The sequence below is a fragment of the Convolutriloba macropyga genome, chromosome 2, assembly GCF_964194025.1.
Source record: "Convolutriloba macropyga chromosome 2, txConMacr16.3, whole genome shotgun sequence".
NCBI classification, from domain to species: domain Eukaryota; kingdom Metazoa; phylum Xenacoelomorpha; order Acoela; family Convolutidae; genus Convolutriloba; species Convolutriloba macropyga.
Window position 1 is genome coordinate 77,216,848 of NC_134469.1, and position 27,938 is coordinate 77,244,785.

Below are 27,938 nucleotides of genomic sequence, written 5' to 3' on the forward strand. Positions count from 1 at the left end.
GAGCTATTTAACTAATTTCAGATGTAGATTTACTCGCAATGAAGCGACGGAAGGTTAAGGAAGCAACTCAGGAGAATGAAGTTTTGTCCCGTGAGCTTTCAAAGTCTGGCAAGTCTATCCGAAACCAGACTATCTCTAATAAAAGAAACGTAGGTGAAAAATCCTTGAGCAGTGACATGCGTGACGCTGGGATTGACAATGAAGATGATGATGAGTGTTGGCGGATCCGACATTACGCATTTCTGATTCTTCTAGGTAAGTTCAAGAATCGTTAAATGAGCCAAATTTTGGGTTAGAAAAAAAACTCGTGTCCAGCTCCACGTTTCCGTTTATTTGGAAACTTGTTGCTCATTCAATAGCAGCATTGATATAAAATTGGTTATTACTCACTTTTATAGAATATTGGGATCTATTGGTGTCAGGACAATTTACCCAATTCCATTTTACCCAATGCCATTATACCCAATGCCATCTTACCCAACCTGCCATTTTACTCAATGCCAACTTACCCAATGCCAACTTACCCAATTTACCCTATTGCTAAATTAACGAGAACGACCATTTAGCCGACTACAAAATAAATGGCCTGTGGGACTTGATATGAAACTATCACAACCGAACATGAGATTATAATGTCCACAAATATTAAAAATCATCCTTGAAATAGCGACTGCTAATTTGTAATAGGATAATTGAACGAAAAGATCAAAGAGCATTGGGTAAGTTGGTATTGGGTAAAATGGCAGGTTGGGTAAAATGTCGTAGGGTAAAATGGCATTGGGTAAATTTTCATGTAACCGGATCTATTATGCCCCGCAATAACAAAGAATGTTCTACAGCTGTTACTATTAAAAGGACGGCCTTTGTGCTCTGGGGCAGGAGAGTTGAAGTTATTCATTCTAGTATGGGAAAGAACAATAGATCCGGAAATTGTTAAATTAGGCCAGATGCTCATCATATATGTTAATCGGATGTATCTATATTTACGATTTTCTGTCACGACAGTGGAGCAAATTCAAGAACTGAATTTTTAATACAATTTTTGTACTCAGAAATATAGCCAATCAGCTGTTTATTGACTACTTGTGATAGTCTGGTAGATACGAAACCTACCTATGTCCTGCTTTGTTCTATGTAACCTATTTCCACGGTGTATAATTTTACTGGCATTGTAGTTGAAAAATTATGAAGCTTTTATGAGTGTGAGGGGAATTATTGATGCTATCTTTCATATGCACTGATTGAGTTCCATTGTTTCAGTTCTGATCTTTCATCAAATAAATAGGTAAGCGTGAACACATAAGGTGAATCATTTGGAATTAAAAATAATGTGCTTGCTGTGTTTTGGTGATTTGTGGCGTGATTTTAAATTCATGCGCACTCAAATTTATCTATTTGTTATATTTCATTTATCATGATAAGTAAATGTACTATGCTATTTTGAAATTATTCATAGCCTCGATAAAGAGCGCATCAAAAGCCTAGATGGCCTTTTCGAGGTGGTAAAATGTCAATAGAGGTAACCATTGATGATCAATGAAGAAAATTGAGAAATAAAGCAATGTTCTCATACAAATTTTGGTTTCTTAGGAAAGGTTTCTCAAAAGCAGTGAAATTACTAAACTGCGTAGAGAGACTGATCGGGCGTCCCAGATGATAAATTATAATCGGGGAGATTAGGATCACTTGCAATAAAACTCAAAGCGCTTTATCGGAAAATTTTACCAGCATAATTAGTAAGTGTGAATCATTTCGGTATTGCACCTGTTAAATGTATTTTTTGATCTGAGCAAGCGATGAGAATAACAAGAAGGATCGTTGTGTGCATTCGCATATAATAATCCGACCCGTTCATACACATTTTTGACTTAATTGTCTAAAAAATGAGACGCACGAGATGTGAAGATTTCAAATATTCGGAATAAATTGTACGAGTTAAAAAAAATCCTCGAAAGTTCAAGCGACTGAATAAAATAGATAATGGCACATCAGAGGCATGCCATTAATGAGACTACGAGAGGAGACTAACAATAAAATAAAATAACAACAACAAACATTAATTGCGGCCAGAACTGAATATCGACTGCTTTAAAACACTTGGAACAAATGCAAAATACTTCCGTGAAAAGCAAAACCCAAAGCAAAAAATTGTACCTACTTAAAATTCCTTAATGATACTAGGTAAAAAGTAAAAAGTCGATAAAAAAGAAGAACGAAAGGGGGCAATGTTCAATAGCCTATTGATTCTTTTGAAACCAAATAATTTCAGAATTCATAACAATAATAAATTGATTTCAACTAAAATGTACTAGAAAGAATTTTAAATCACCCCTATTGAGCCAATGGGACCTGTCATTAGATGGACTACGTGATACGACTACAAAATATCAACAAATAGCTTCAGAAACAATTTAGGAGAGAAAAACATTGTTGAAGTCATTAAAACCATAAGTGGTTATGTTGAATTGGACATCCTTTCACCGCCAATCGCACCGGCCAATAACGTGACCTGACACCAAAAAGGAAACTCGAATATGGGCAATTATTCAAAATCACAAAATTTTATGAAAAGTATCAGTAGCGAATTTATTTAATCAATAATAAAGCATAAAATTGCTGTACAGAGTGTTATAAAATAAAAACAGGATGGGATCCGCAGCATGGCGATTAAGCTACAAGATGACAAAATAAAGATTTAAAATTTGGCTCAGTTCAAAATTCATTGTTTTTTATCTATTCCGTTTCGCCCCCCCCCCCCCCAATGTTTTTATGACCCTCAGTTACAAATTATATGTTATATAGCACGTTAATATGTAAAAGATTTGGGCTCACTAAGCTTGTGGGGCCGAAACATATTAGATCCGTTCTTTTTTCAAAGAAATTTGTTGAAACTCATAAAAGCAATTATCAGTATCAACCAGAAGCATCAATTTCACCTCTACCTCTTTAGGAAATCAAAGGGGCTTTGGTTAACTGGACTAAATCATGAGACTATAGAAGGAAAGACAATTGTAGATAAAACTAAAAAATTATTTGAAAATTTACGGAAACACTTTGTCAATGCAATAAAAAGCATGAGCTTTTCTCATAAGACATAATATATGTTTAAGGGTTTAATTGGTGAGCGTAAATGAAACCTGATACTAACTGAAATTGCATATGAAATCTTGTTTAACCGTAATTTACATAGAAAAACAAAAACGTGTTTGTTTTGTAAAAAATCCATGATTAGAAATAGCCTTGCCTTCGCTGCGTGTTATTTGAAATTATTTTTTTTTCAAATTTTAGCTTAATACATATTTTCCCAGTAAAAATTTCAATATATCTGATCATTAAGCGATTCAATCTGGATAAAAATAGATTTAAACTTGCGAAAAGCCGGTGAGCAGCAAAATTTTATTCCTCGAACTCTTTTAATAAGCGGAATTAAGAATAGCGTTCCTCTGTGTGTATGAAGCTGCGTCAATAATGTTTAGGTGTATACTTTGGGGTATTTTTTGACAAAGTGAGCTAAATAAGTATATTTGGTGGATTTTTACTTTAAAAAGGGCTGATTTTTCAAAAGTTAGCGAAAAAGCCAGATCAAGCTGTTCAGAAACTCTCATTAATGGTAAACCTATCAATTGTTATTTTATTTGATTTAAGCTCAATTTTGCGAAATTCTTTAAAATTGAGCAAAAGTGGCGGAAATTGTGATAAAAAACCACGGAAGTCAGTTGAATGTTCACAAAATTTTTGTGAGCAAAAAACAGTTAAGCATATAGTCCCCCCGCACTAAGGTGGGATCAGAACAAATTTGAGAACGTAGGTATTTATAGGTCGCACAGTAGGAGTGGCTTATGCAGCACATTAGTGTTTTGTTTATCAAATAATGATTGCTGGATAGGTTTTTGTGTCCCTTTTTGGCGCCCTTTCATTGAAAAAAGTGACAGAACTAATGAATTGCAATTTTGTTTTGGATGACAATTGTCCGAGATTAAGCACGTTTAGGTGTTAGCCTCTTTTTGTGCTTAGGATCTTGGTACATCTGTTCACGTTTTATAATTAAACGTTGAATATAATTTCAGGCATGTTCTCTACACGTTGTTCGAGCGCTCCAAGCATTTCTCTCATCTGTCTGACTTGGAGCGTGAGATGATGTATCGAACAGAAATGGTAAGTTTGAAGGTCCTCAAAACTTCTAATGATTTAAACATTGGGAAATGGAAAACAATTTTAAGTGATTTAAGCAGTTTGGGAAATCGGACAATAATGCAAAACATAAACAACGAGAATAATCTTAGTATTGGGCTGAACGTCTTGATGTCTTGGAGCGAAATGCTTAATAAAGTACGACACTCATGCTCATCCGTCGGATTTGAAGACACTGACCGCGCCAATTGAACGTTTCAGAATACAATAAATAGTTTAGCATCATTGTCCGTCATTACGGCCAGTCGCTGAGGTTATTTTCTTGTTTAAGGTATCCCCCCTTAGAAGATAAAGAGATACTTGCTATCGAAAATTTGTATATATTCTGTTTGCCGGAGATGCATACGAAAGGGTTTGTCATTATTTTAGGGTCTTTACTATTCTTACTTCAAACAAATGGTCCATGCGTCAACCCTGAGAGAGGGAGTTGAGTCAATGACACATGACAACTTGACAGAGTACCCGACAACTATCAACGCTCTACAGAGATTCAATCTTCTGCCAGAGGTAGAATCAATTTTCATTAAAAAATAATAAGAAACAGGCAATTTTCATGTAAAATTGCAATCTGTGCGTTTTTTGTCGATGAATGTAGATCTATTAAACTTTTTAATTTCTCTCAAACGAAGTTGCCCTCCCCCACTGTTGCCCCACATCAGCCCCCCCCCCCCCAAAAAATCCCCACTCCTGCACATCGTTCAGGCCGTAGGATACCCGTGCAGCCGAAAACAGACCTCCCACCGTTGCCACCCCCCCCCAATGCCCCCCACCCAGTGCACCTTCACCCCCCGCTGCGCTCACCTCACGTCCCTTCAATTAAGCTTAAGCTACTGACGCAGCCAACCGCTCGGCGGTCGATTGAGAGCAATTTGCCCGACGTTAATCGGTTATGTTTATGATTAAGGGTCGATTGATATAAAAATAAAAAACTGCCAAAATTATATCAACAAAATATGAGCCGAGGAAAGCGCACTTTACTACCAAGAAATAAAAAATGCTCTGTGAAAAATGGCGTTTGGAATAAGAGCAGTTTGTGCAATCAAGAGCTCTGCCCCGGTGCTCTTCTAATTTCACTTGCCAAACAATTAAACTAGGCAATAATGTCCTGCTTCAACATAGGAAAATATGACTAATCTCATGACCTAAAGTTACAATTTGAAATACTTCCACTTGAATACCTTTTCAGGATTAAAGAAGCTGCTTACTTGCATTTTTTTTTGATCGAATACAGCTTCAGCTTTCCTAAAATCAGTCGTTCCTACACTCCAGTACCAAACACACACACACACACACACACACGCACACGAACGAATTTCCTCCCCTTCTATGTCAAATACAAATCGCATTACCTTAAGAACTGTTTTTCGCCAGAGCTATAGTGTCCTGGAGTGACTTCATCATATCTAATCCAATTAGTAATATTCCTAAATTTAACCTTAAAAAAGTAGGTTCCGTTTCTTTAAGAAATTTCGAACCTCTCATAACCTATGTTATGGAAACCTATCATGGAGAGACTTTAAATTCAGTTAAATTTGATACAATAAATTTATTTGTCCAAAATAAAAGCAATAATTTGTATGTTTACCCTACACTGCCATTGGCATGGTATTTATATCTGTCTTTGGAGTTCAGGTGTTCTTTTTTACATTGTAGAATTGCCATTCGTGGTAAAGTTACTATGCGAGTGAAACTGCCATGCTCTATTTTGCCTATTAATATTTTCTTCGGCGATAAAAAAACGTGGTATTTTTGAAAAATACTTGAAATTTCAATATATGATTGGGAATCAGTAATCCGTTTTAATGGCTTTCAAACAAAGTTTGCTGCAATTATTTTTGGCCTGTCTGTCCTTGTGTCCAGTATCCTGCTTGATCATGTTTTTGTTTGCTTGATGTGTCTTTTGCCATCAAAACGGGCAAACTGATGAAGCTCACCCAAAAAATTTTGCAAACATTGAAAGAATTTGCGGACATTGAATAAACGTTTACCCATTTTGTGATACTGTAATTGCCATTAAGCAAGTTTTTGTTATACGAGCTTAGAAGCCACTTTTTGGAACGTTTACGCAGTCGCATTTCGAAATTCGGTTCAGTTGAACTATGTTAGTGAAATTGATAAATACTGTTGTCCCTATTTTGCAGTTGATTAAATGATTGCATCTTCTCCGTTTGTGCCCTCCCCCAGCTTAGTGGGTGCACCACCATATTGATTTACTATGTAACATCGCGTGTTCTGTAATCGGTGGTGCATAACGCACTGAGTTTCAACAGGTGCTCCAGTTTAAGCAGATTTCCAGCTTGGATTCCGTTGAATTCAAGCTGGACGGGATAACAATGAAGATCTTGAATCTCTCGAAAGGCACATAAAAAGTGATCTTTCACAGCGAAAGAATAGCGAAAGAGAAACAGCCCTGAACAAAATTCTTAGTAACCGTTCGATTTCAATATTGTTGGACAATGAACGTTTTGTAAGAGATAATGAAAGATTAGTTTGTGTTTTCACATTTCTCTTGTAGACTTAGGTTGATCTTTCCGCGTTTTCTTGATCTTTGTTTGATTGAAAACTACAAGAATTGATTTGTTAAAACTTTAATTCAAAAAGCTATATCTGAAAGTTTTACTTTAATTCAAAAAGCTATATCTGAAAGTTTTTTTAAAAGTGATTTTGGTTTGATTCGATCCCACTGTTGACAGTGTTTTTCGATGACAATTTGCAGCTTTCGAAGTTAAAGTTCACGATTTAATGTGATTTTCTGATGATTTTCTGAATGCGATTTCGAAATATATTTGGAGGTAAGTTGTAGCTTTAAAATGATTGAAAGACAGAAATCAAACTTTTTTGATCTCTTCAAAGCTCTGTTGGCAGCTTTTTTTTGGTGTCATTGCTGCCTTTTTGTTGGAATGGCTTATGGTGATATGATGATTGCAGAAAAGTCAAATTTTGATTTTTTTGAGCTATTAAAATAAAAGCTTAACTAATTTTTCATAGCCAAATAATTTTTCTAATTAGTGAAAAAATATTTTTCTAATTTTTGCATTAGAGCGTCTATAAACTGTACTGAGTGAAGGACTGAGAAAAATAGATCCGAATTTGGCTGCCATTAATAACATGGAAGATGTCTAAGCTACAGTATTGAGACAAAGATTTTCAGATGGTCATGTGTGGTGTATGTTTTTAGATACTGACAGGGGTTGCATACAAAATATACCTGAAGTGGTGTGATCTAGCAACATGTCCATTCAATCACGTGTGTTACAGAATTAACCGAGGGGCAGATTTGGAACCAACCACTTCTTGTGAAGGTTTCTAGTTTACAAAAAATAAGCCTTTGGGACCCCTCTCTGTGAACAAAAATCCTTTTACATTCATAATCGGACTGAACAAAAGATCATTTTACATTGAATGTTGGGTTTTTCCCATTATAGAACACATTTACCATATTTAAACCATAGTGGCGGGATTTAGTTTTATTGGGAGTGTAGCCAGTCATTACAAATAGTATGCGATAATTATTATGGTGTGAAAGTTCAATTAGGTAATATTTAAACAGGGAAAGAAACCAGCTCTCATACTCGACGAGAAACTATGAAAACTCTGTAAAAGTGTGTCGACCCATATAAGTCAGCAAATTATCAGAGTTTTGAAAGTAATTTTCTATGTGACCAAGTTATAACCTGGTGCATTTAAAAGCATGTATTCTCGTTTTTGTAGATCTTGATGAACTAGTTTAGTTCATTGTCAGATTTAGTTCTGCCATGAAAGTTGAGGGTGGTGCCACTTGACCGGTCCATGCTAAATGTCAATTATCGTTTTTGTTGTTCATACACGCTGTTCTTTGATCGGTGCTTTACAACCATTTTGGACGCTTGAAAGCATGCACTTATATGAACTGAATTATTAAATTGGATTTACTCGGTGTGAGTTACTTAAGTTCTTAATTATATTTGAATGCAGTCCAATAAATTCGTGTGTGTAGAAAGGTAATTGAAGTTCAATAAGGCCGACGAACGATAGAAGTAAAGCATGATTTTTGAAAAAGGTTTGATTCACGAAAGTAATTTTGCTTCACAAGGCTCCAAACATAACATCGGGGCGTATGGTGGTCTTATTCTCCTAAACGAAGTTAGTTTGTCAAACATTCTGAAAAGATCACTTAATTTTTTTATGATAGTTAATGAAATAAAACTTAAATTTCTTGTTGAGTCCATATGCAGGATAAAATTATTGTTGGGATTTTTCCTTCAAATCCTATATTTACAATTTTTTCTGACGTCATGCTGTATGTACAAACCTATATTTTCGTATTCTGATCATGGGCTTATAACATAAGAGCCGGGTGTAAAAATATATTTGGTACAGTCGTGTGTTCGCGTTAATAGTCCTGACTGCTTGATATGCTGATGAGATTAGTTAGACTATTTAAAAATTAGACCTGTGCGTATCTTATCGCGTATCGTGAATCGTTATGACTTTTAAATTATTTCTACTGGCCTAAGAGCATTCGTGAGTGCCATGATGGTAAGACGAAACAGCCGAAAGGAAGTGTGAATGTATAAATAATAGGACGAATCAGTTTTAAGCGAGATCCGCAAAGATCGGCTTCTTTTCAGAACGGGATTAGGTGTTCGTCGCGATTGATAGCCTGAAAAACAAGCAGGCAAAGCAAGTAGATCAGTTTTATAAATCTCACTTTTTTTGAGTAGAATTACCAAGTATCATTTAAGTGACAGAATTTGAAATTTTTTGTTCCAAAGCAGGTCAGGAAGAATATAGTAGCTCTCGAACAAAAGTAGCTCTCATTTGTGAATTATTGTAAAAGTCTGTCTTTTTTATGCAAAATTCCATTTGCGTTATCTAAATTTCTCTCATTCGCAAGTATCAGCAGCTGAACTCAAGTGGCAGCAGTTCACTACTAAGAGTCAAATGAAAAGTGCGCTGAAATTTGTGTCAATATTTTTACTTTAAATTATAGTGGTGTTCATTTCCCTCTAATGACATATTTGAAGCTGAAACTGAATTCGTGCCTCATAGTTACGTGATGTTTTTCCTATAATTATCCATAATAAGTGCTATGATATAGTTCGTATTCAGATAGATCTCAAGGCCATATATAGCCAGTATTTCCATCTAGGCCTGTAACCCCTTATTTGTTTATGTTTACTAAAAACAACCGCAGATTGACAGTTTACTGACAAACATATTAAGTGCCTAAAAGCCTCAATATTTACCTTTTTGAGTTCCCTGACGATGAATTCGCATAATTGGTGAATAACTTCATGAGAAACTCTATACTTGGTGAAGCAAATATTCTGATAAAGTAGGTGCTAATACGGAACTTGTATATGTACTTGACAAACATCAAGAGACGTACAAAAGCCGGAAATTGCCCAACTTGTAGATCAGTAAATATTTGCGAAGGACCAATACAGCTCAAGGTACAGCCCAGCGGAACGACGTTCACCAGAACACCGGAGAACCAGCCTGACAATCAGTTGATCAATATCTCTAAAAACTTGATAGAACCTGGAAACTTGGCGAAGTAATAATACTGAACTGGAAAGTCTTTATAAAACACCAAGTTAAATCAGGCATAAGTAGAGCTAATCGCGACAGATTAAATCTTTCAAAAAATACAAGGCAAATTAGTGGATATATCACGCATTCGAACCGCTCAATAGAAGACTTTTACTAGCTAATTTTATTTAAAATATATCTGCTTAAAATCGCACTGTGAAACATCTAAATAAGTCCTTGTAAAATAAATTTTACAAGTTAATTACTCCTATTATTAACCTCAATAACACCACGAGAAAGACACTAAAAGTTAGTGCGTAACATGGTGACAGGAGTTATTAACGGTTTCCCAGTTTAACGGACCGAAATTCCGATTAATTCTTTGATTAATTTGATATTTTCGTCTTTCTTTTGACATTTTATTTTCCTTCTCTTCATTACCTCAAGAATCTTCAACCAGACTCCAGCACACTTTTTTCGAGCAAGACAATAACGCAGAAACCAGTAACAAAGGAAAGATTGGGTGGAAACTTTGTGTCTTTGTGGACTAAATGCAACAATAATTCAAAAGTGCTTGAGTGAGTAACAACTGGAACAAACTCAACCACAGCCGCCACAACGGACAAAAACAAAACAGGGTATTTACAAACAAGTATATTGTGAGTAAATGAGTTTGTAAAATTGATTTTGGTGCTTTATTTATGTCAAATCATAAAGAACAAATTCTCCCCGTTATTAATAATTGTCGCGCTTCCCCCAATTTTGTTAAACATATTGAAGGAAACAATAATAACTACACACAAAGTAGTAATATTACACAAGCTCAGATAGTAACTGCTTTCTCCTTGTCATTTTTAAGTCCATTTTATATTATGTGGTTGATAAAGATGATAATCGTGTTGCAATTTATTGGACAGCAAAAAGCATAAATAAAAAGCTCGTAAATTTGGCCTTATTTGTAAAAAATTTCAATCAGATAGAGAAATTAATCTTGACAACATCATTACTTATTTTCAGGTGACATTAGAATAAGCTAAATTACTGAAACCATAGCTTAAACATCAACTAAAAGAGGTCAAAACTGAAATTTAAACAAAAATAAATCATTTATATTCAATTCCCCCACCCAGCTCCGTTAATGAATCAAACAGTGACTTCGGTCATTATGCTGTTCCCTATCTGAGTGCAGCTTCCACAAGGCCTGTGAGGTTGTGGTCCCCACGAATTTTCCTAGACTAAGGGGCACTCTTTAATGGTGAGACTTAGGCGGCCCATACGGCTCCAACGATATAAGTCTGACGATTCGACCGGAGCTTTAGGCATAGGTTCATAAGTAGCCCATCTTTACTATTTTCTGAACAAATGGTTTAAGTAGTTTCTTTTCTGATCTCTTGTGCTACTCATTTAACTTCTTTTATCTCAATTAACCAATTAATCTTTTCATTAAGTTAAGTTAAGAGCTAGTTAATACTTTAGAACGAAAGTAAGACTGATTGAACGATAAGTATATAATCTAAACAGGTAAAAAGCAAAATGGCACACGCGCAAGAATATTAGCGAATTTGAACAATTAATAACGGGCGCAATCGGAGTCGCAGCAATCGCAGGTGCGCAACAAGTGAATTTTCTGCAATTACATTTAAAAGGAGATGCTCCTCTAGGTTTTCTGCTTTTTACTTCTTAATCTAATTTCGGTCACATTGCAAGAGCTAGGAACTTCATTTTAATCGATTGAGTCTTATTGATGAAAAAGCGTCAAATTTCTTTCTTTAAAGACTATTTGCTCAAGGCCAAGTATTAAATTTTTTAAGAATAACTTTAAGTTTAGGCAATTTTAATGCTCTTGAAAATTCACAATGTCTCATCTTTGTTTTTGATTAATTCCAATGAGTAATTGCTCACAAGTGAAACAATGATTTGGGTCATGTTTTTCTGTTTTTTTTAATGCGTGTTTGCTGAATGGATTGTTCGTCGTATGCATTTGACGCCCTCAGAAGTGGGGTAAACTGGTGAAGCGCAAAGGGCATTAAGGGCCTGTTCAGTGCTCTCAGAGCTCTGCTGGTCTCTAAGTGTACGTTTCTCCAAAGTTGTTGTGGAGGAATCGTTTCATGATTTTTGACTGCACCGGATTTCTTTCCGCTTCCGATTTTTCGTATTTACCTTAAACTAGATACTAAGAAAGCCAACACTTTCAACTCAGTGGTTATTTGAGTACAGTTTGCAGTGTGTTAGTTCGCCGTGTTTAGAATCTTGGCGAAATTGAAAAGAGATTTTTCAGAAATTATTGATTTTTGGAGCTTCAGCTGCTCGAAAATCTCTTAAGCAAAGTTTGCACGCTCTTTTCGGGTGAAGGTTTAAACACTAAACTTCAATTTGTTTTATTTGGATTAGGAGCAGTCATTGTCATCACTGCCTATTCGTTTGGTTATAATTTTCACTGAAAATTACTGTTTAATCGGTTGCGTAATAATTTTTGTATTTAAAATTTCTAATTTTTTCAAACCTGGTTGGTTGTCAAACTCATTGAAAGGGTTTATTCATTGCAAGGAAAGTACCAGATTTATTGATGTGTGATCAAAACTATTTATCATATGTCGTATTAATTGCTCTCAAGGGAAGTTGACAGCAATTATATTGGTCCAGTTGGTCTTTCTTTTCGTATGCAATTTTTCGTTGTATTTACTTTTCATCTGATATTTATCTTTGGATGCCCATTTTCCGTCCATTTTCAACTCCGTCGCTTAAGCTGGCCTCCCTAATGCTGGCCTCCTTAAATCGCAGTTATCCTCACGAAGCTTACCGCTCGCCAATTATTTCAGACTCAGGCCAATTTGGCTGACGATATCCAGTTAGGTTCATGTGTTAAGTTACTGAGTATTTAACATTTGCTGATTTTTAGTGTATTTGAAGCGTGAAAAGACGAAAAAATGTGATTTGTTTTGAAAATTTTGGTCCTAAAATTTTTCAAAAGAGGAGTTTTTCATAGAAGCCTATTTCGTATGTATCCAAAAGTTGGATCGATCGGTCAAAAATTTAAAAATAAATCAAAGTCGTATAAATGTTGAAGGGACGTACTTATTGTGTATTGATGGGTTCTGTAGCTTTTAGCCCTGTTTCACAGCTGTTCAACAATTAAGATTGAAAAATCGCATCATTTTCAAAATTAGTTACAAATTTTATGAATTGTTTTTGAGCGTAAAGTGAAATCAGTAGTTTTGGTCAATCAAGCATAAGCATACACGAAAAAATGTTCCAATATAGTTGTTATTTTTATTATATATTTTACAGGTCTTGGTGTTCCCATATATTTCTACACACATTCGGCATTTGAAGTGAATGCTTTGCTGGTTCCGTTGACGTTTCTGATATGTGTGATCATCAACAACAGCATAGGAGCCGGTGTCATTGGAGCACTGGCATTTCTGTACAATTTCGGAGAGGCTACCAGAGTTATGTGGACTCCTCCCCTGCGCGAGACTTGGACATTTCCAGCTATCCACTTGCATCTCTTTGCTATCACATGCTTGGTCAAGTGAGTGCTTATCTTAACTGAGTAGTGTAAATATTTTTGCTGCAAACTCTCGCCAAAAATGCTGCGCGCGCTCAAAGTTCTTATTTTGCAATAGGGAAATTATCCTTTTTTTAGTTCAACTTAGTTTGGCTAGGTGATGTATTGGGAACTCGGTTTTTCACTGCTCTCGAACAAAGTTTGAAGCAATTATTGTGAACGTGTCTTTTATTAATAGCCGCACAGCGATAGCTGGGGCTATTATTGGCCTTCTCTTGGTTTTTTACAATTCAAAGAATTTGACTTGTATTGGGGCGCTGTCTTTTTTTTAAGATCTGTTCACAGATTTTCATGATTTTTGAAGTCAAATTGGAGTAGTGATTTTGGTCACGCCGAAACAGGAAATGGAGCAAAAAAGCGAGTGTTTTTGTGGAGTGAAATTTCTTCGCTCTAATTTTAAAGTAGAGTGAGAAAACGGTGTTTGAACAAAAATTCGGTTTCTCGGTAGTGGTTTTTTGTTCACATGCGGCAATTTCACTCTGATTTTTACTGTTTTTTCGATTTTTTGGATCGGATTTTTTTCTAAATGGCTTTCCCAATCCATTCACAGCTCATTCTAGGCCTAGTTTTTTGTTTGAATTAAATTTTCAATTCTCGCTAGTGGTTTTTTTGTTCACATGCGGCATATTGACATTAGTTTTTTTTCTTATTTTTCATCTGATTTTTTTTTAAATGGTTTTATCAATTCTCTCATAGTCCATTCTAGGTCTAGTTTTTCTGTTTGGTCAAAGAAAATTCTTTGAATTGTACGTCAGGACTTGTCCTGCCATGTTGTTTATTTCGTCGTCATGATTTGTGTTACGACCATATGACGTCACAGCCACTTTTTGTTCATTCGTTCATGCAATTTCAACTGAATTGCATGCGTGACGTCATTTTTCGCTCTTAGTGGAGCGAGCTTTTTGTTCATTTGCGTGATTAAATTTTTGGTCACACTTGACTTACCTCACTTGACTTCCTCACTTGGAAATTGACTTTTATTTACTTTAATTCAAAGAGATAAGGTTAAATGGGTGTGTGTCACTCTAAATGAAGGTTATTTGAGATCAGCTAATAGAGGCAGCAATAACTTATACAGATTATAATCAAAATGAAAAGACAAATCTTTTTGGTCTGTCTTTTTTACTGTTTTTTTTAGACTGCCGATCTAAGAATCTATTGCGGCTATTTTCTGCAATCTGCCAGCTATGTTGCAAAATTTTTGCTTGAATGTTTTCCTCTAGAACATTATTCCAATTTCACTTCTCGAGTGACTTGACGCTTGGGTTTTCTGAGTGATTTCAATTGCGAGCCTTCAAAAATTAAGTCTGTTGCTAAAATAAAACCGATTGAGGATAAGTGTGCATGGAGGGCGCGGTTTTGAATCCCTACCTAGTAATAAGTTTTGCTAAGTTTTCTTGTCTACGCCCCCTTCTAAGCTGTTTATTTCGCCAATCGTTCGAGAGCAATTCGTCCGATGTTGGTCGGTTTGTGTGTAGTCAAATTTTAACGATATATCACTCTACGTCTGGTCTAGTTATCAATTGCTCTCAAACAAAGTTTGTCACATGGTCTTATGCGATTTTTTGCCTGACCGATTTTTCGTCTCACCCATTTGGTTTTTCGTGCTCAAAAGTGGGATAAACAGATAGCACTCGGAAGGCATTAAGTGGCTGATCAGGTCTCTTAGAGCCTTGCGCTTTACTAGTGTCTAAGTTTGCGGATCACCAAAACTGTTTTGAGGAGAGTTTTAATGTTTAAAGGATTTTGAAAGTTTGAGCCAGCCCCCCTCAGTCACACCCGCCCCCCTCAGTTCCCCTTGCAACATTCTCCTGTCCAATCTCCACCTGGCGTTTTTCAAAAACCTACTTTTTCAAAAAGCGTTTTTCAAAAATTAAAATTTTTTTAGTGCGATATTTTCATTTTTCATTGAATCACTTCATGCTATGAAAGCAAAGGTTGTGAGGGTTATCTAAAAACCCTTAATAATGGCTGCTTTGAGGTTGCTGTGGGTATATGTTAGTGCTTGCTGTGGGTATATGTTAGTGCTAATGTCTATGACAACGTTTATTTAAAAAAAAAATTAGTCAAAGCTTTGTTTTTACAGCAGTGATTGCGTTTCATCTGTTTTTAGATGCGATGGCTAAACGAATTCAGTTTTCTGTTTTTTTTTCATATTTTCACTTCTGTGTATCAGGGGGAAAACATCAGTAGGAAAGCGTGAGAAATTATCAGCGAGATTTTAATAATTTTGTTCATTGTAACATCCCTTGTTCTCAAAAAGCTATTGTGAAATTTCGCCTGACTATCCTGTCGTTTTTTGAATACTGTCGTTTTTGCTGTTTTCAAAAAATAGTGGATTTAATTCTGCATTCTTAATTGAGGATTTTATGGTACAAATATTGAATATGACTTACACACTAACTTTTGTTCAAAATTTAAATTGAGATAGTAATTTCGTTTGAGGTCTTTTTTTGTTAACTTTTCAATTCATGTTTGAAGTATAAGTTTTTTCACTATCGAATGTCTCTTCATTTGAGTAGCATGAAAGTAAGCCCGAGCAACCTTTGAATTTGTTGACTTTGAGAACTATTTGCAAAGAAAATTTTAATAGTCTCAGTTAAGTTTCACTCGCATTTTTTTGTTCTTTTCTTTTTTGTCATTTCATTATAGTATCAATAAGTAGTAAAATGAAGGCAACAGTAAAATGAAGGATGCGGATCGACGGAATGTCAGCAGTAGTATATATATATATATATATATATATATATATATATATATATATATATATATATATTAGTTAAACATTTTGCTCAAGAATTGCAAACAAGTCTAGTAGCTCTGTTAGAGCCTCACGCCTTACTAGTCTTTAATTATCTGATTCGTCAAAACTGATTTGATTGAGGAGACAATTTCAGGGTGTGAGGGGACGGTTCTTAGTCATACCCCCCCCCCCCCCCCCTCAGTCCTCAGTACCCCCCTCCCCCCTCATTCCCTCATCCACCCTCCTCCAAACTGGTGATTTGGACTCACTTTCGTCCAGCTGTTGCACAATCCTACCCCCAATCCCTAACCCCCCCCCTACTCCGCTCCGCTCACCCCTCCCCTCAATGCTAGGGTCCTACGCCCCAGCTGGCTACTACCGAAGCCAACCGATCGCCCGTTGTTTCGTTTGAGAGTAGTTCGCTCTACGCTAGTTGGTTGTTTGATGGTTTTAGTGGTATACGAGAACCTCTATTGACGTTGTAAGCCCCCTTAGTGCATTTATTTCCCCCGCACCGGTTGAAGCAGGCTGCAATAGATTTGAGCAGCCACTGTCGTTCGAGATCAATGCTTCCGACGCTTGTCGGTTATGTTTATTTTATGATGAGGACGAAGGGAACAAATTGACAACTAATATGGGAGAATTATTTTAAAGTTATTGTAATAACTACACTTCTGTAGTTATTATAATAATCTTGGTATTCTTTAATGGAGTTTTAACTAACACCGGTTTTTTGTCTGAGTTTTTTCATTTGACCACAATTTTATGATCGTTTTTGTCTTGAGAAACGGAATAAACTGCCAAAGCCCAAGAGAATTTGAGCAGTTGTTGAGCGGTTGTTGAGCAGTTATCGTAGAGCCCTTCTATTTGTCAAGTATGCAATTGACTGGAATTGGCAAGAAGACATAAATTTATGGCTCGAAGAGCGCTTCTCGAGAGCTTTGGAACCCCGCGCCCCGCCCTGTAAACATAGTTTGGAGTTCTGATTCTGTAATTATTTTGATAGGGCAATTTTATTGCAGTCTTTGTGTTCAGAGTGATATCTGCCTCGTTTTTGCTAATTTTATGTTAAATGATTCTTGAGGTACACTTTCTTCCTTTTAATTAAAAAACTCAAATCTTTAAGGAGCTCAGGCAACAGTAAAATGAAGGATGCGGATCGACGGAATGTCAACAGTAGTATATAGTTTAGCTAAACATTTTGCTCAAGAATTGCGAACAAGTCTAGTTTTTTGCTCTCAAAAATTTCTTGGAACTGTACAAATGTCATTTCACGAACTATTTTTCAAAATTCGTCTTCCTATGTGTTCTTCAATGCAAATATTGATGAATAAATTTAGTTTGCCGGTTTTCAGCTCCCAGCGATTTTGTTTTCCGATAACTTACATGAGAACAGTTCACTAAAAGCTATTCATTTTTGTGCATTTACCTTAATTATTATTTTCCCAGGATATCTTACACTACTATTTGTACTTTTGGATAGTAAAAAGTTACTTGGATCCTGTTGGTCATGTTTTTGACTCAAACTTAAATCCAGCTGAGATAACAAGCAGAACGCAGTTATGTCTAGCAGCTACAAGCTAACAACGTCAGTAAAAACTGACAAAACACTCAATTAGCAAGTTGACATAGTAGTATACAATCTTGCAGTGTATGTCAGTATTTATCAAAGATGTACTTAGAACAAGAGAAATAAATCAAAAATGTGTCAGCGTTGAAACCTAAACTCCTTCCATGGAAGTTTACCGGACGTCTGTTTTGAATCCTTCCTATATTCAGCTAGAAAATAGGCTTTTAGTCGTTTCTTGAAAGCCTTCAGTCAGACTGGTGTTGTTGCATTTGAGATTTGATTCAAGTATTACATTGTTCCATAAATCACAATTATTACGAAAAATTGAGTTCTGGAAAATTTGGCAGTTGGACCGCACAGGGTGGTACCACAAACCGGTACACTTATGTTTTATAATCTGAGAGTTTGGAAAATCTAGTTTGGAAAATCTGGAACCGATAGAATGCTATACAGAGGAAACAGACGTAGTGTTGTGGTAACACGTGAAATAATTAAATTTCACTTCTATTTTTGCAAAATTTTACATTAATTATGTTTGTTGACATTTGTATTTCTTTTTTTAGACTGGATAATTATCGCAGAGGATGGAAGTGGAAGAGATATGGGGTGGTTTTGTGCCAACTGGTTTTGTTTTCGACTACAGTGTACAGTTTGGCTTCCTGGCAGTTCTCTCACTTCAACTTCTCAGTCGCAATCACAGCTGTATCTGCCTTGCATGTTCTCCAACTGATCCATGAGAGAACATTTGTCAGTTTTCTCATTCCTACTTCGGTACGAGAGACCTCCTAGCTCATTTTGGAACTAACAATTGCTTTCTATTAATCCAATTATTGCATGCAAATTTTACATACAATTTTTCTATGCATATCTGATAAAAGTTGGTAGCTGTATCAGAATAGAAGAGTACTAGTCGGTGTTAATGACTTGAGTCAATGCAAAATCTTAAAAGTCGGAAGCTTTGATCTTAGCACTTTTAAGGACTCTTCCCCTAATAGAGAGAAGCAGCAGACGAAATAGAAAATGAAAGCAATGAAATTGTTTCGCCTTAGTGACGCATATGTCGTAATTTAACCAAACAATAATCTACTTCAGTTTCATTCGAAAACTGTTTTTTTTTTCAGTTTGGCTACTTTTTGGTTCTATCTGTGATGAGAGAGAACACTATGATGTGGACATCGGCTATGTTGATGACAATAATCTCTGCTTGGGTTAGATTTACACGCTTACTCTTCTCTGTCAATCCATAGGCTGTTCCTCTTTGACCAGATTTCTTGTTTAGTTGCTCGTCCTGTTTCAAAGACAGCAGTCACAGAAAACGACTGAATCTCTGCTGTACAGAGTAAGTAATAGATGTTTTTCAACACTAAACAATTATCTGGGCTAACGCGCCTAAGCAGTTCTGCTCACGTTTAGTGGCTTTTGGTATTTTTGGTGCGTTTTGTTTGTGATCGCTGTCTCGATTTTTTGATCGATATATGGAGTTAATACGATGTTGCGTTAGTTGAAGCTTCACGCGTGATTATATAATCCGTAAACTAGAAAAAGCGAACTCTATTTTGCATGTTTTTCGATTGCTTCGTAGATTTTTCACAATTCTGTTGCATCGTTTTGATTTTTATGGCATCCATTAGACTTCAGATTATTTTTGACATAATGCTTATCTTGAAGGGGTTCCCGTGTACCAGTTTTAGTACCGGTGTGTGATTGATCGCTCACTGCACTGTGATTCAGAATTCTTCTGATTGAAAAAATTAATATTTTTTGTTATAAATTTGTTAAAAATTAAAAATTTTGCGAATACTGAAGTGTAAGATTTATGTATTTGTGTGCGGAAATAAAGGATTGAGTTTTTAATTGCTCTCAAAAAACGAAGTTTTTAAATGCTCTATTGTAAAAATTGTTCTGCAGGTATTTGCACCGGTGCTGATATGGGTGAACACTTTTGTCCTGAAACAGATGATAACTTCTCTATTCGGAGTATCAGATGAGGTAATACTACAACTTCTTAACAGCACAGATATTTTGAATGTGATTTCAAGCCGTTTATTTTCCCCCTCCCCCCACCCGCGCCCCGGTTAGCTCAAAGACTTTCTATGCAATAACACATCGTGTACTTGAAGGGGAGGGGAGTAGTAAAACGTAACAGGTCTTTTCAATGTGACCAGGACCAGAACGTTACTGTTGATTCGCTCATTTTCATTTCAGATGCACATTCTGAACATATTGAGGTCAAAGTTCTCCAACTTTCGTGATTTCCACACTCTGCTGTATGTATGTGCCAAGGAGTTCGACTTTCTGGGATGGGAGGTTAGCCATGGCATTTATTATTACATTATCACTTTATTACTATATCAGTTATGAATCATAACAAACAACTCGGTCTTCCAGTTGGCAATGCAAAGTCTGCTATCAAAAGTATTTTCTGGTACGGAGTTCAAGACTTTTTTTTAATGGAACGGCTATACTTCATTGTGCAACGTGCGAATCATGTTTGCTCTTCAGGTCTTTCAAATTGTAGCGCTTCTTCAGCTTAGTGAGCGCAAAGCGTAAACCCCCTCCCCCTCCAATACCCAAAATATATACTATTATGGGAGGGGGGAGAGGGGGTAAAAGAACACTGTTTTTTTTTTGCACGCATTAGTGTAGCTGTTTTGAATTTGATTTTGCATAGCTTGCCGAAAGCAGATAATCATATGTTGAAAATGGAAACGTATTTCAGTACGTGAACACGTTGACACAATCCGCTGTACTTCCATTGGCTGTTCTGTGCGTAACTTCTCTAACATTCCTAACTGCAGTCTTCATTTTGACGTCCACAAAGAGCCAGGCCTTAAAGTGTGGCCCCATCCACTTCAACTTATGCCCGGTAATTTTCAATAACTTGTAAAAACTTTACAAAAAACCTGGGAAAATGGACCTGTAATGTCATTTCAGGCAGTGTTGCTGCATCTGTTGCTATTTCTGGGATATGGATTGATGGCGACTCTTATCATGCGTCTAAAGCTTTTCTTCACGCCTCAAATTTGCATCCTGTCAACATTTGTGCTCCTGCCGCCTCTTGTTAGTTACGGGCTCCTGCCGCCTAAATATTACGGGCTCTAATTCAACAAAGCTATACAGTGTGGTAAAAATTTGAAGCCTGAGCAAACATTTCAAATATGATTTAAAGTTTTAAGTTGAAATAGGAAGTAGTTTGGAAGAAATCGAGCAACTCATAATTAAACGTTAAGATGCAGATCTGATTGATGCGCAATATTTTGGTGTTTTTGAACTTTAGATTGTGTTTCAATGTTACAAGACATGCTATAGGCATTCAATCGGTTTATGTTTTAGGTGAAATCTCTGAATTGTTGTCTTCCTAAATTGAAATTGTGCCATTTGCGACTGAGTTTAGCGGCAATAGTGGTACTGATGATGTCCTACAATGGCTATCCGGCCTTGAATCGAGCTATGGAGAGATATGGCGAATATAGCGACGCTGAACTGGAATATTTGCTCGAATGGATTATGAAAAACACAGACAAAGGTGGGATTGCAAGTTGTTATTTAGTGCTATTTGCAATTTTGATGTCCTGTTTGTTTTATTAATAGCCGCCCTCATCTTCTCAGCCGGTTATTATAGCGCTCTTATTTTTTTTACAATTCAAAGAATTTGAATTGTATTGGGGCGCTGTCTTTTTTTTGAAGATCTGTTCACACATTTTCATCATTTTTGAAGTCAAATTGGAGTAGTGATTTTGGTCACGCCGAAACAGAAAATGGAGCGAAAAAGCGAGTTGTTTTGCGGCGTGAAATTTTTTCGCTCTAATTTTAAAGTAGAGTGAGAAAAAGATGTTTGAACAAAAATTCGCTCTCTCCCTAGTGGTTTTTTGTTCACATGCGGCAATTTCACTTTGGTTTTTATTGTTTTTTCGATTTTTTGGATCGGATTTTTTTCTAAATGGTTTTCCCAATCCATTCATAGTCCTTTCTAGGTCTAATTTCCTGTTTAGTCAATGAAAATTCTTTGAATTGTACGTCCTGCTATGTTTTTTGTTTCGTCGTCTGACGCTCTTTTTCGTTTTACATTTGTTCACACAACTAAGCTGAAAAAGTCAAATGTTCTGAATGACTTCTTCCTTTCACTAACGGCGTTTGCGCACGTGAAGTCATTTCCTACTATCTTTAGTAAAAGTTTTGCGCTTTAAAAATTAAGTTTAATTTGAATTTGTTTGAGGTCAAAGTAGTAGTATTAGTAGTAGCAGTAGTAGTAGTAGTAGTAGTAGTAGTAGTAGTAGTAGTAGTAGTAGTAGTAGTAGTAGTAGTAGTAGTAGTATAGGCTTCAGTGTTGTGGCACTAGGGTTGACATCCTTTTATTGGTTGGGTAATTTGACCTTCTGTACTGGATTGCAGTTGCACAAAAACGTCCACGTACAAGAATTGGCTTCAGAGTATTGTCTAGAGAAATAATTCCAGTTTATTTCGGTTAATCGTTTTTTGTTTAAGCTTTCAATAGATAAATTTGTGATTTTACAGATAATATTTAAAAGTTGACTAGAACGCCTCCAGAAATTCTCATCTACCTTATTTGTTCTTGTTTGATTTATGTTTATTAGCTCGAACTGTCTGGAATTTGGTTGATCTTCACAGTTTTGGTTTCTAGTGTACTGTCCTGAGAGAAAAGTAATTAAGAGAAGTAGATCGTGTAGTTCTATATATAAAGAGAGATGAAGTAAATTGAGTTTTCCAAGCCTCTTCTTGCAATTCAGTTCCCAGATGTTTAGGATCCAAGTGGTAGCTTTATTTTGAACGCGCTCACTCTTTCGTCTGCGTTTTGTTAGCGAGCCAGGCCTGAGTTGCTTATGTAACAATTGGTACGACATATCCTGCATACGCATTGAGTTTTGCGCTTAATTCCGTGGACGTTGAAGTGTTTCTTTTTAAGAAGTAGAATGCTTTCAGTGCCTTTGAGCACCTTACTCGACATTAGGTTTCCAGTTCAGCTTTGGCGCCATTGTAATGCCTAGATCTTTTTGCTCGCTCTGGTAAAGTAAAGTTTTGTTGTTTAATCTTAAATCTTGGGTTTGTCTTGACTTTTGATTGGCAAGATTTAACACTTATTTTCATTTAATGTCATTTTATTGTTTAAACACCATTCTTCTATTTGTTTTTTTATCGTAATGCATTTTTTCATTATTTGTTGCAGCAAGCTTGAAATCGTCTGCATAGCCAAAGGCTTCACACTTAGTTACTTGTAGAGGAACTCATATGTGCAGTAAAGGTCCCTAATAAGAGGCTTCTGTGAGATTAATTTTAACAAGCTTGATTAATTTATGGCTGATTTTTTTACCTAGTTTTTTGAGCGGCGTCGATTTTTTTCAATTTAGGTCTGTCTCTGTTTCAATCACTATTATACGGCACGCAGATCTATTCTTTCGCAGCTATTCCGGCAATCTGCCGGCTATGTTCTTGCGTATCATTTCTGTGTCATGCCATGATTTTCTATAATTACGGAGAACATTTCAAGGTCATTAAGGGATACTTGCGTAAATGAAGGCTCCTTTTTTACAAGGCTTTTGAGGTGTATTGAAAAACGTGAAGGGCAAAGGATTGTTAATCATAGCTGCGAAACTATGCAAGCTCAGGTATCTAGCTATATTTTAAGCTTTTACCGAAATTTAAGATGCACAATAGGTCAGCAGCTTCATTCTGCTGGCTTTGACGCTTTTCAGCCATTTTTGTGTCATTAATAGCCGCGAAGCGATATCGGCTATTATTGGGGACATCGTGGTTTCTTTACAATCCAAAAGATTTGGATTGTACTGGTGTGCTGTCTTTTTTAAGATCTGCTCACCTTTTTTCGGCTTTTTCACGTCAGTGAGAAGTCAAATTGAAGCGGTGACTTTAGTCACGCTGAAGTACTAAAGGGAGCTAAAATTAGAGTAGGTTTTAGGCGTGATTTTTTTCGAGCTACCTTTAAAGTGGAGTCAGAAATTGGTGTTTGAACAAATTTACCACTTAGTATCATCAATGACAGTATCATCATTGCTTGATAATGAGGCGCAAAAGAACCTAATTATTGGTCTGAGTTGATAGCTTATTAATTTTCATGATTTCGACACTACTTTTTCTCAAAAATTATAAGTTAATTTTTGAGTTTTGTTGTACTTATGTTATTTTTGTTGTCTTAACGTTTATTCTCATTAATAACAGTGTTTAAAGGTTGCTAAGGGGGTAATTTTAGCCGATACATTCGTTTCTGTTCAAAGCTGATGTGTTTATGACTTTGGCATCAATTATTTTCGAGAAATAGTTAGAATTTTTGAGTTTTGCGAGTTTTTGTTGTTAACTTCATTATCTTGTATCTTTGTTTCATTATTGAGCGTTTTCTTTCGTTTCTAAAAAAGTTTTTCTTTGTTAAAAATCTTTTCAATTATAGCTATTGCTTTCTTTGACTTATACGCTGCCCGTTTTTAAAAAGAGAACTTAGTGAACTATTAGTGTCTGTTTTTTAATTTTTCTCCATCGTTGATTCTTGCGACCTGACTTCTTGCAATTGACGTTTTCAATTTCAGTGATTTCTACTGCTTTGCAGTTAAATTTCGTGTGCGTGACGTCTTTTTTTCTTTTTTGTTCAATAGCGTGACTTACCTCACTCAAAAAATGACTTATGAACTCGCTCAATGAACTTCAAGTTTTATGAACTTACTAATTAAAGGTCAATAGTGTGCATCTAAGTAGTTCCAAACGTTTTCGCCCTAATTCTTCAGTATTAGAGTCTTGAGTTTTTGATATCGAATATTAATTTTGAGTTGAATTTTCCATAACTCTAAGTAGGATAAAGCAATGATTTTTTAATCTCTTTTTCCATTCTTGTCTGCATATTTTTTGCCAAACGCCTTTGTTCAATTGATAGCAAGGCGAAAAACTAGTTTGCAAAAATGGTATGTTTTGCATGTGCTTTGTTTACTCATTTTGATGTAAAGACGATTGTTAGGGACACTGGAGTACTTGATAGCGTTAAGTGGATATTGAAGTGCTGGATTAAGTGTTTTAAGTGAAGTTCGCCTAATGCTCAGAAAAGTTTGAAATCAAGTTTTCCGTATAACGGATGCAAAAGACGTGTTTGCGTAATTGAGTTTTTGTTTAAAAGCCTATGCCCTGTTTTATTATCAAGTTGAGTATTAGAGTCTTGAGTTATTGATTTCAAATATTTATTCTGAAAAAGCTCCATCAGGGCTTTTTCGTTATGGAGCGTATGTTTCTCATAAAAAGGACAGTCCGAATCTAACCGAAAAGTTGTGGTGATGTAGGGCAAGTGATGTAGGCCTGATGTCATTGAATACATTTTACGTGAGACTGAACTAACGGCTTCTTGGATGGAACTAATGGAACACTGGCTAATTGTAGTTCGTTTGTCTCCATAAGTAATTCTGGTGTCTTCCTACAGTTTAGAAGAATTGAAATGCTATTCTTTTTACAGTTGATTCATAAATCAAAACAAATTGGGGTGGTACTGTATATAGTCCTCTGTAAAAACGGCCAGCAATAGTATAAAATTGGAATTTTAGTGTTTGTCAATCAGTGTAGTTGTCAATTGTCTTCTTTCATTGACAATAGTAAACGCTTAACTGCTTTTTTATTAAGTTTCAGTCAATATGATTTTGGGTGTTTCTTTTTTTTTATAGCAATTGAATTTAGGAAGTTTTCCATGCGCAGCAGTGAAATGACTGCTGTGAGAAATCTGTTCAATTTGATCATGGCTCCATCAAATTGAGCGAGCTTTTGTATTGTGAATTTAAACGTTTTATTGGGGGATGAGATATTGGCGAAAAATCGATTGGGCGAACACTTTTTTAGATCCAATGGGCAAAAATTCGGAACTAAAATTTTGTGGACTTTGAAGGAATGCAAATTAAAACTCAAAAGCGTTACTTCAAAATCCACTTGACGCTATTAAGAACTCAGCTGTCCCCAACAAATATCTCTACACGATAATAGTTTACAGAAACGGTCCATTTTTATTGAGCATTTGCAGCATTTTTTGTGTTCATCCAGCATCTTTGGCAACATTTTTCTTGAATTTTCCATAACTCTAAACAGGGTAAAGCAATGAATTTTTATTAATGCTGTTCAATCTTGCCTCCGTATTTTTTTGCCAAATACCTTTGCCCAATTGGTAGGGAGCGGCGGAAAAACTAGTTTGCAAAAATTGTATTTTTTAAATGTGCTTTGTTTACTCATTTTGATTTAAAGAGAATTGGTAGTAACACTGGAGTACTTTATAGCGTTAGGTGGATTTTGAAGTTGGGGTTTAAGTGTTTTAATTGAAGTTCGCCTAATGCGCACAAAACTTTGAAGTCAAATGGATGGAGATCAAATGTTCGTCAAATGGATGCAAAAGAGGTGTTCGCGTAATCGAGTTTTCGCTTAATATCTTATGCCTCGTTTTAATATCACGTTGAACTGAACTTACAGCTTCCTAATAAAATTGGTTAACTTCTATCAGAATTTTTTCCGTAATTGCTTTTGGCAGCTGTTTACAATTTCTATCCCTTTACAGTCGATTCATATACAATACAAAACAATGGGAATTCGTGTTGGCACTAAAAAGACCAGTCAAAATCAGGCAGTTTACTATTGGATTTGTGCGTTTACTTTTGTCAGTGTAGCGGTCTATATTAATCTCTAATGCCATGATTTGAGGGGATCTATTCTGTCCCCCCCCCCCCCCCCCAGCTTAGTGAGCATAAATTTTCTATGACCCCCAGGCGCACGTGCTATTTTTTTACATAGTAACGTGCTATATAACAACATATAATTTGTAACTGGGGGTCATAAAAAACACTGGGGGGGGGGGAAACAGAATAGATCCATTTGTCCATTTGAGGCTATGCTTTTTAATTGTTTCCCCTTCAAGGTATAGTAGAACGAAGCCTCAGCCAGGAGTAGGAGAGCAGAGTAGGAGAGTAGAACTGAGCCTCAAACTCCTGGCGATATTAGACTTATATTCTATTGTATGTAAATCTGACTGCTCACAGATGATTCGTTCGCTGGTTCCATGTCTACAATGGCCACAATCCGACTTACAACTGGTAGACCAATTGTGAATCACCCCCACTACGAGGACACACTTGCAAGGGAGAGGAACAAGCTGGTCTACCGAGCATTCGGCCGATTCCCTGCCGAGGACATACACGAGACAATGGTTAAACTTAGTGCAAAGTATCTTCTACTGGAAGTGGGCTGGTGTTGGGCTAAGAGAGCGTGAGTTTCAACCTGTTTTTTTTTCGCTTTAAAAATTTTCAAAATTTCTTTTCATTAATTACTGTTTCTCTTTCCTATTAAAACACTGAGTATTTCCCATCATGGAGTTAGAACGTAAAGCTCCCCCCCTCCCCCCCCCAACCGGGTAACTGTACAGGCACCGCAATCGAGTGTATAATTTGCCTGCTGGTTAGGACTATAATAGGCACAAAACCCAAATCGCATCCTACAATGATTCATTTTCCCTTATGACCCCTGGCCACATTATGACCCCTGGAAGCACGTTATATTTACGCTTTCTTCAGTCCATGTTCCCATCGGATCAATTGCTCAAATAAATTTATCCGAATTGATTAATTTTTTAGGCCTGGCTGCTCCATCGCCGAGGCTTTTGACGTCGAGTATCCAGAATTGAGTGGGAAGGAGCCCACGTGCATTGGAATGAGAAAGAGACCACATCCATTTACAATAGCCTATCAAAACAGAGCTTTTACGCTACTTAAAACTTGAGCTTATACTTTGGCAGGTATATACCATTCGTCTAAATAATTTGGGTCACTATCTATATCTGTAAATTTGTAAATTATTTAAATGTGTGCAATTATTTACTTTTTTGACTCACTTATATATCGATGATAATTCAATATTTCGTTGATTGGAGTTTTGGATCAAGTGTGAGGAATTCAGGTTGTACAAAATGTACAACTTCTAAGTTCTTAACCCAAGTTCTCTTTGGAGATAACGTAAGTAAAAGTACTGAATTTTCGGGAAAAAATCATTCCAAGACATAATACAACGAATCAAAACTGGCGACTGGAAACAATATTCTGCAGCGGAAAAAGATTCAAAAAGCAGGATACATTGACCACACACAAAGAAATTCAATTCAGAGTTATTGTTCCCTTCATTCGATCCAAAGTCAGAGATATCTGTGTTGTCAAAATTATATGAAACATCCTGGTAAAAATGAAACCAAGGCATCAGGTTGAATGTTAGCCTGGTGACATGGCAATACCCAACACAATCAACATTTTGTTAGTAATTTTCTTAAAGTGAAAGAAATATTGTTAAATTGTGGATAACCGTGACAATAAAAGTTGCGGATA

At 36.1% G+C, this 27,938-nt stretch overlaps 1 protein-coding gene across 2 annotated transcripts; it reads left to right on the forward strand.

Annotated features, from left to right (window-relative positions):
- Positions 1-27,487, forward strand: LOC142334725 (protein C-mannosyl-transferase DPY19L1-like). Of its 2 annotated transcripts, XM_075382979.1 has the most exons (16): positions 1-255; positions 1,261-1,285; positions 4,068-4,155; positions 4,561-4,698; positions 7,370-7,493; positions 12,994-13,237; positions 18,150-18,357; positions 18,708-18,794; positions 18,866-18,925; positions 19,495-19,575; positions 19,792-19,893; positions 20,306-20,452; positions 20,521-20,646; positions 20,920-21,112; positions 26,607-26,832; positions 27,198-27,487. In XM_075382979.1, the coding sequence occupies exons 1-16, from the start codon at positions 39-41 to the stop codon at positions 27,340-27,342; spliced, it is 2,211 nt and encodes a 736-aa protein (XP_075239094.1). In that variant the 5' UTR covers positions 1-38; the 3' UTR covers positions 27,343-27,487. The 2 variants fall into 2 exon arrangements, with proteins under 2 accessions (XP_075239094.1, XP_075239095.1); XM_075382980.1 differs by lacking the exon at positions 1,261-1,285 and having other exon boundaries at positions 152-255.
- The last annotated feature ends 451 nt before the right edge of the window (positions 27,488-27,938 follow it).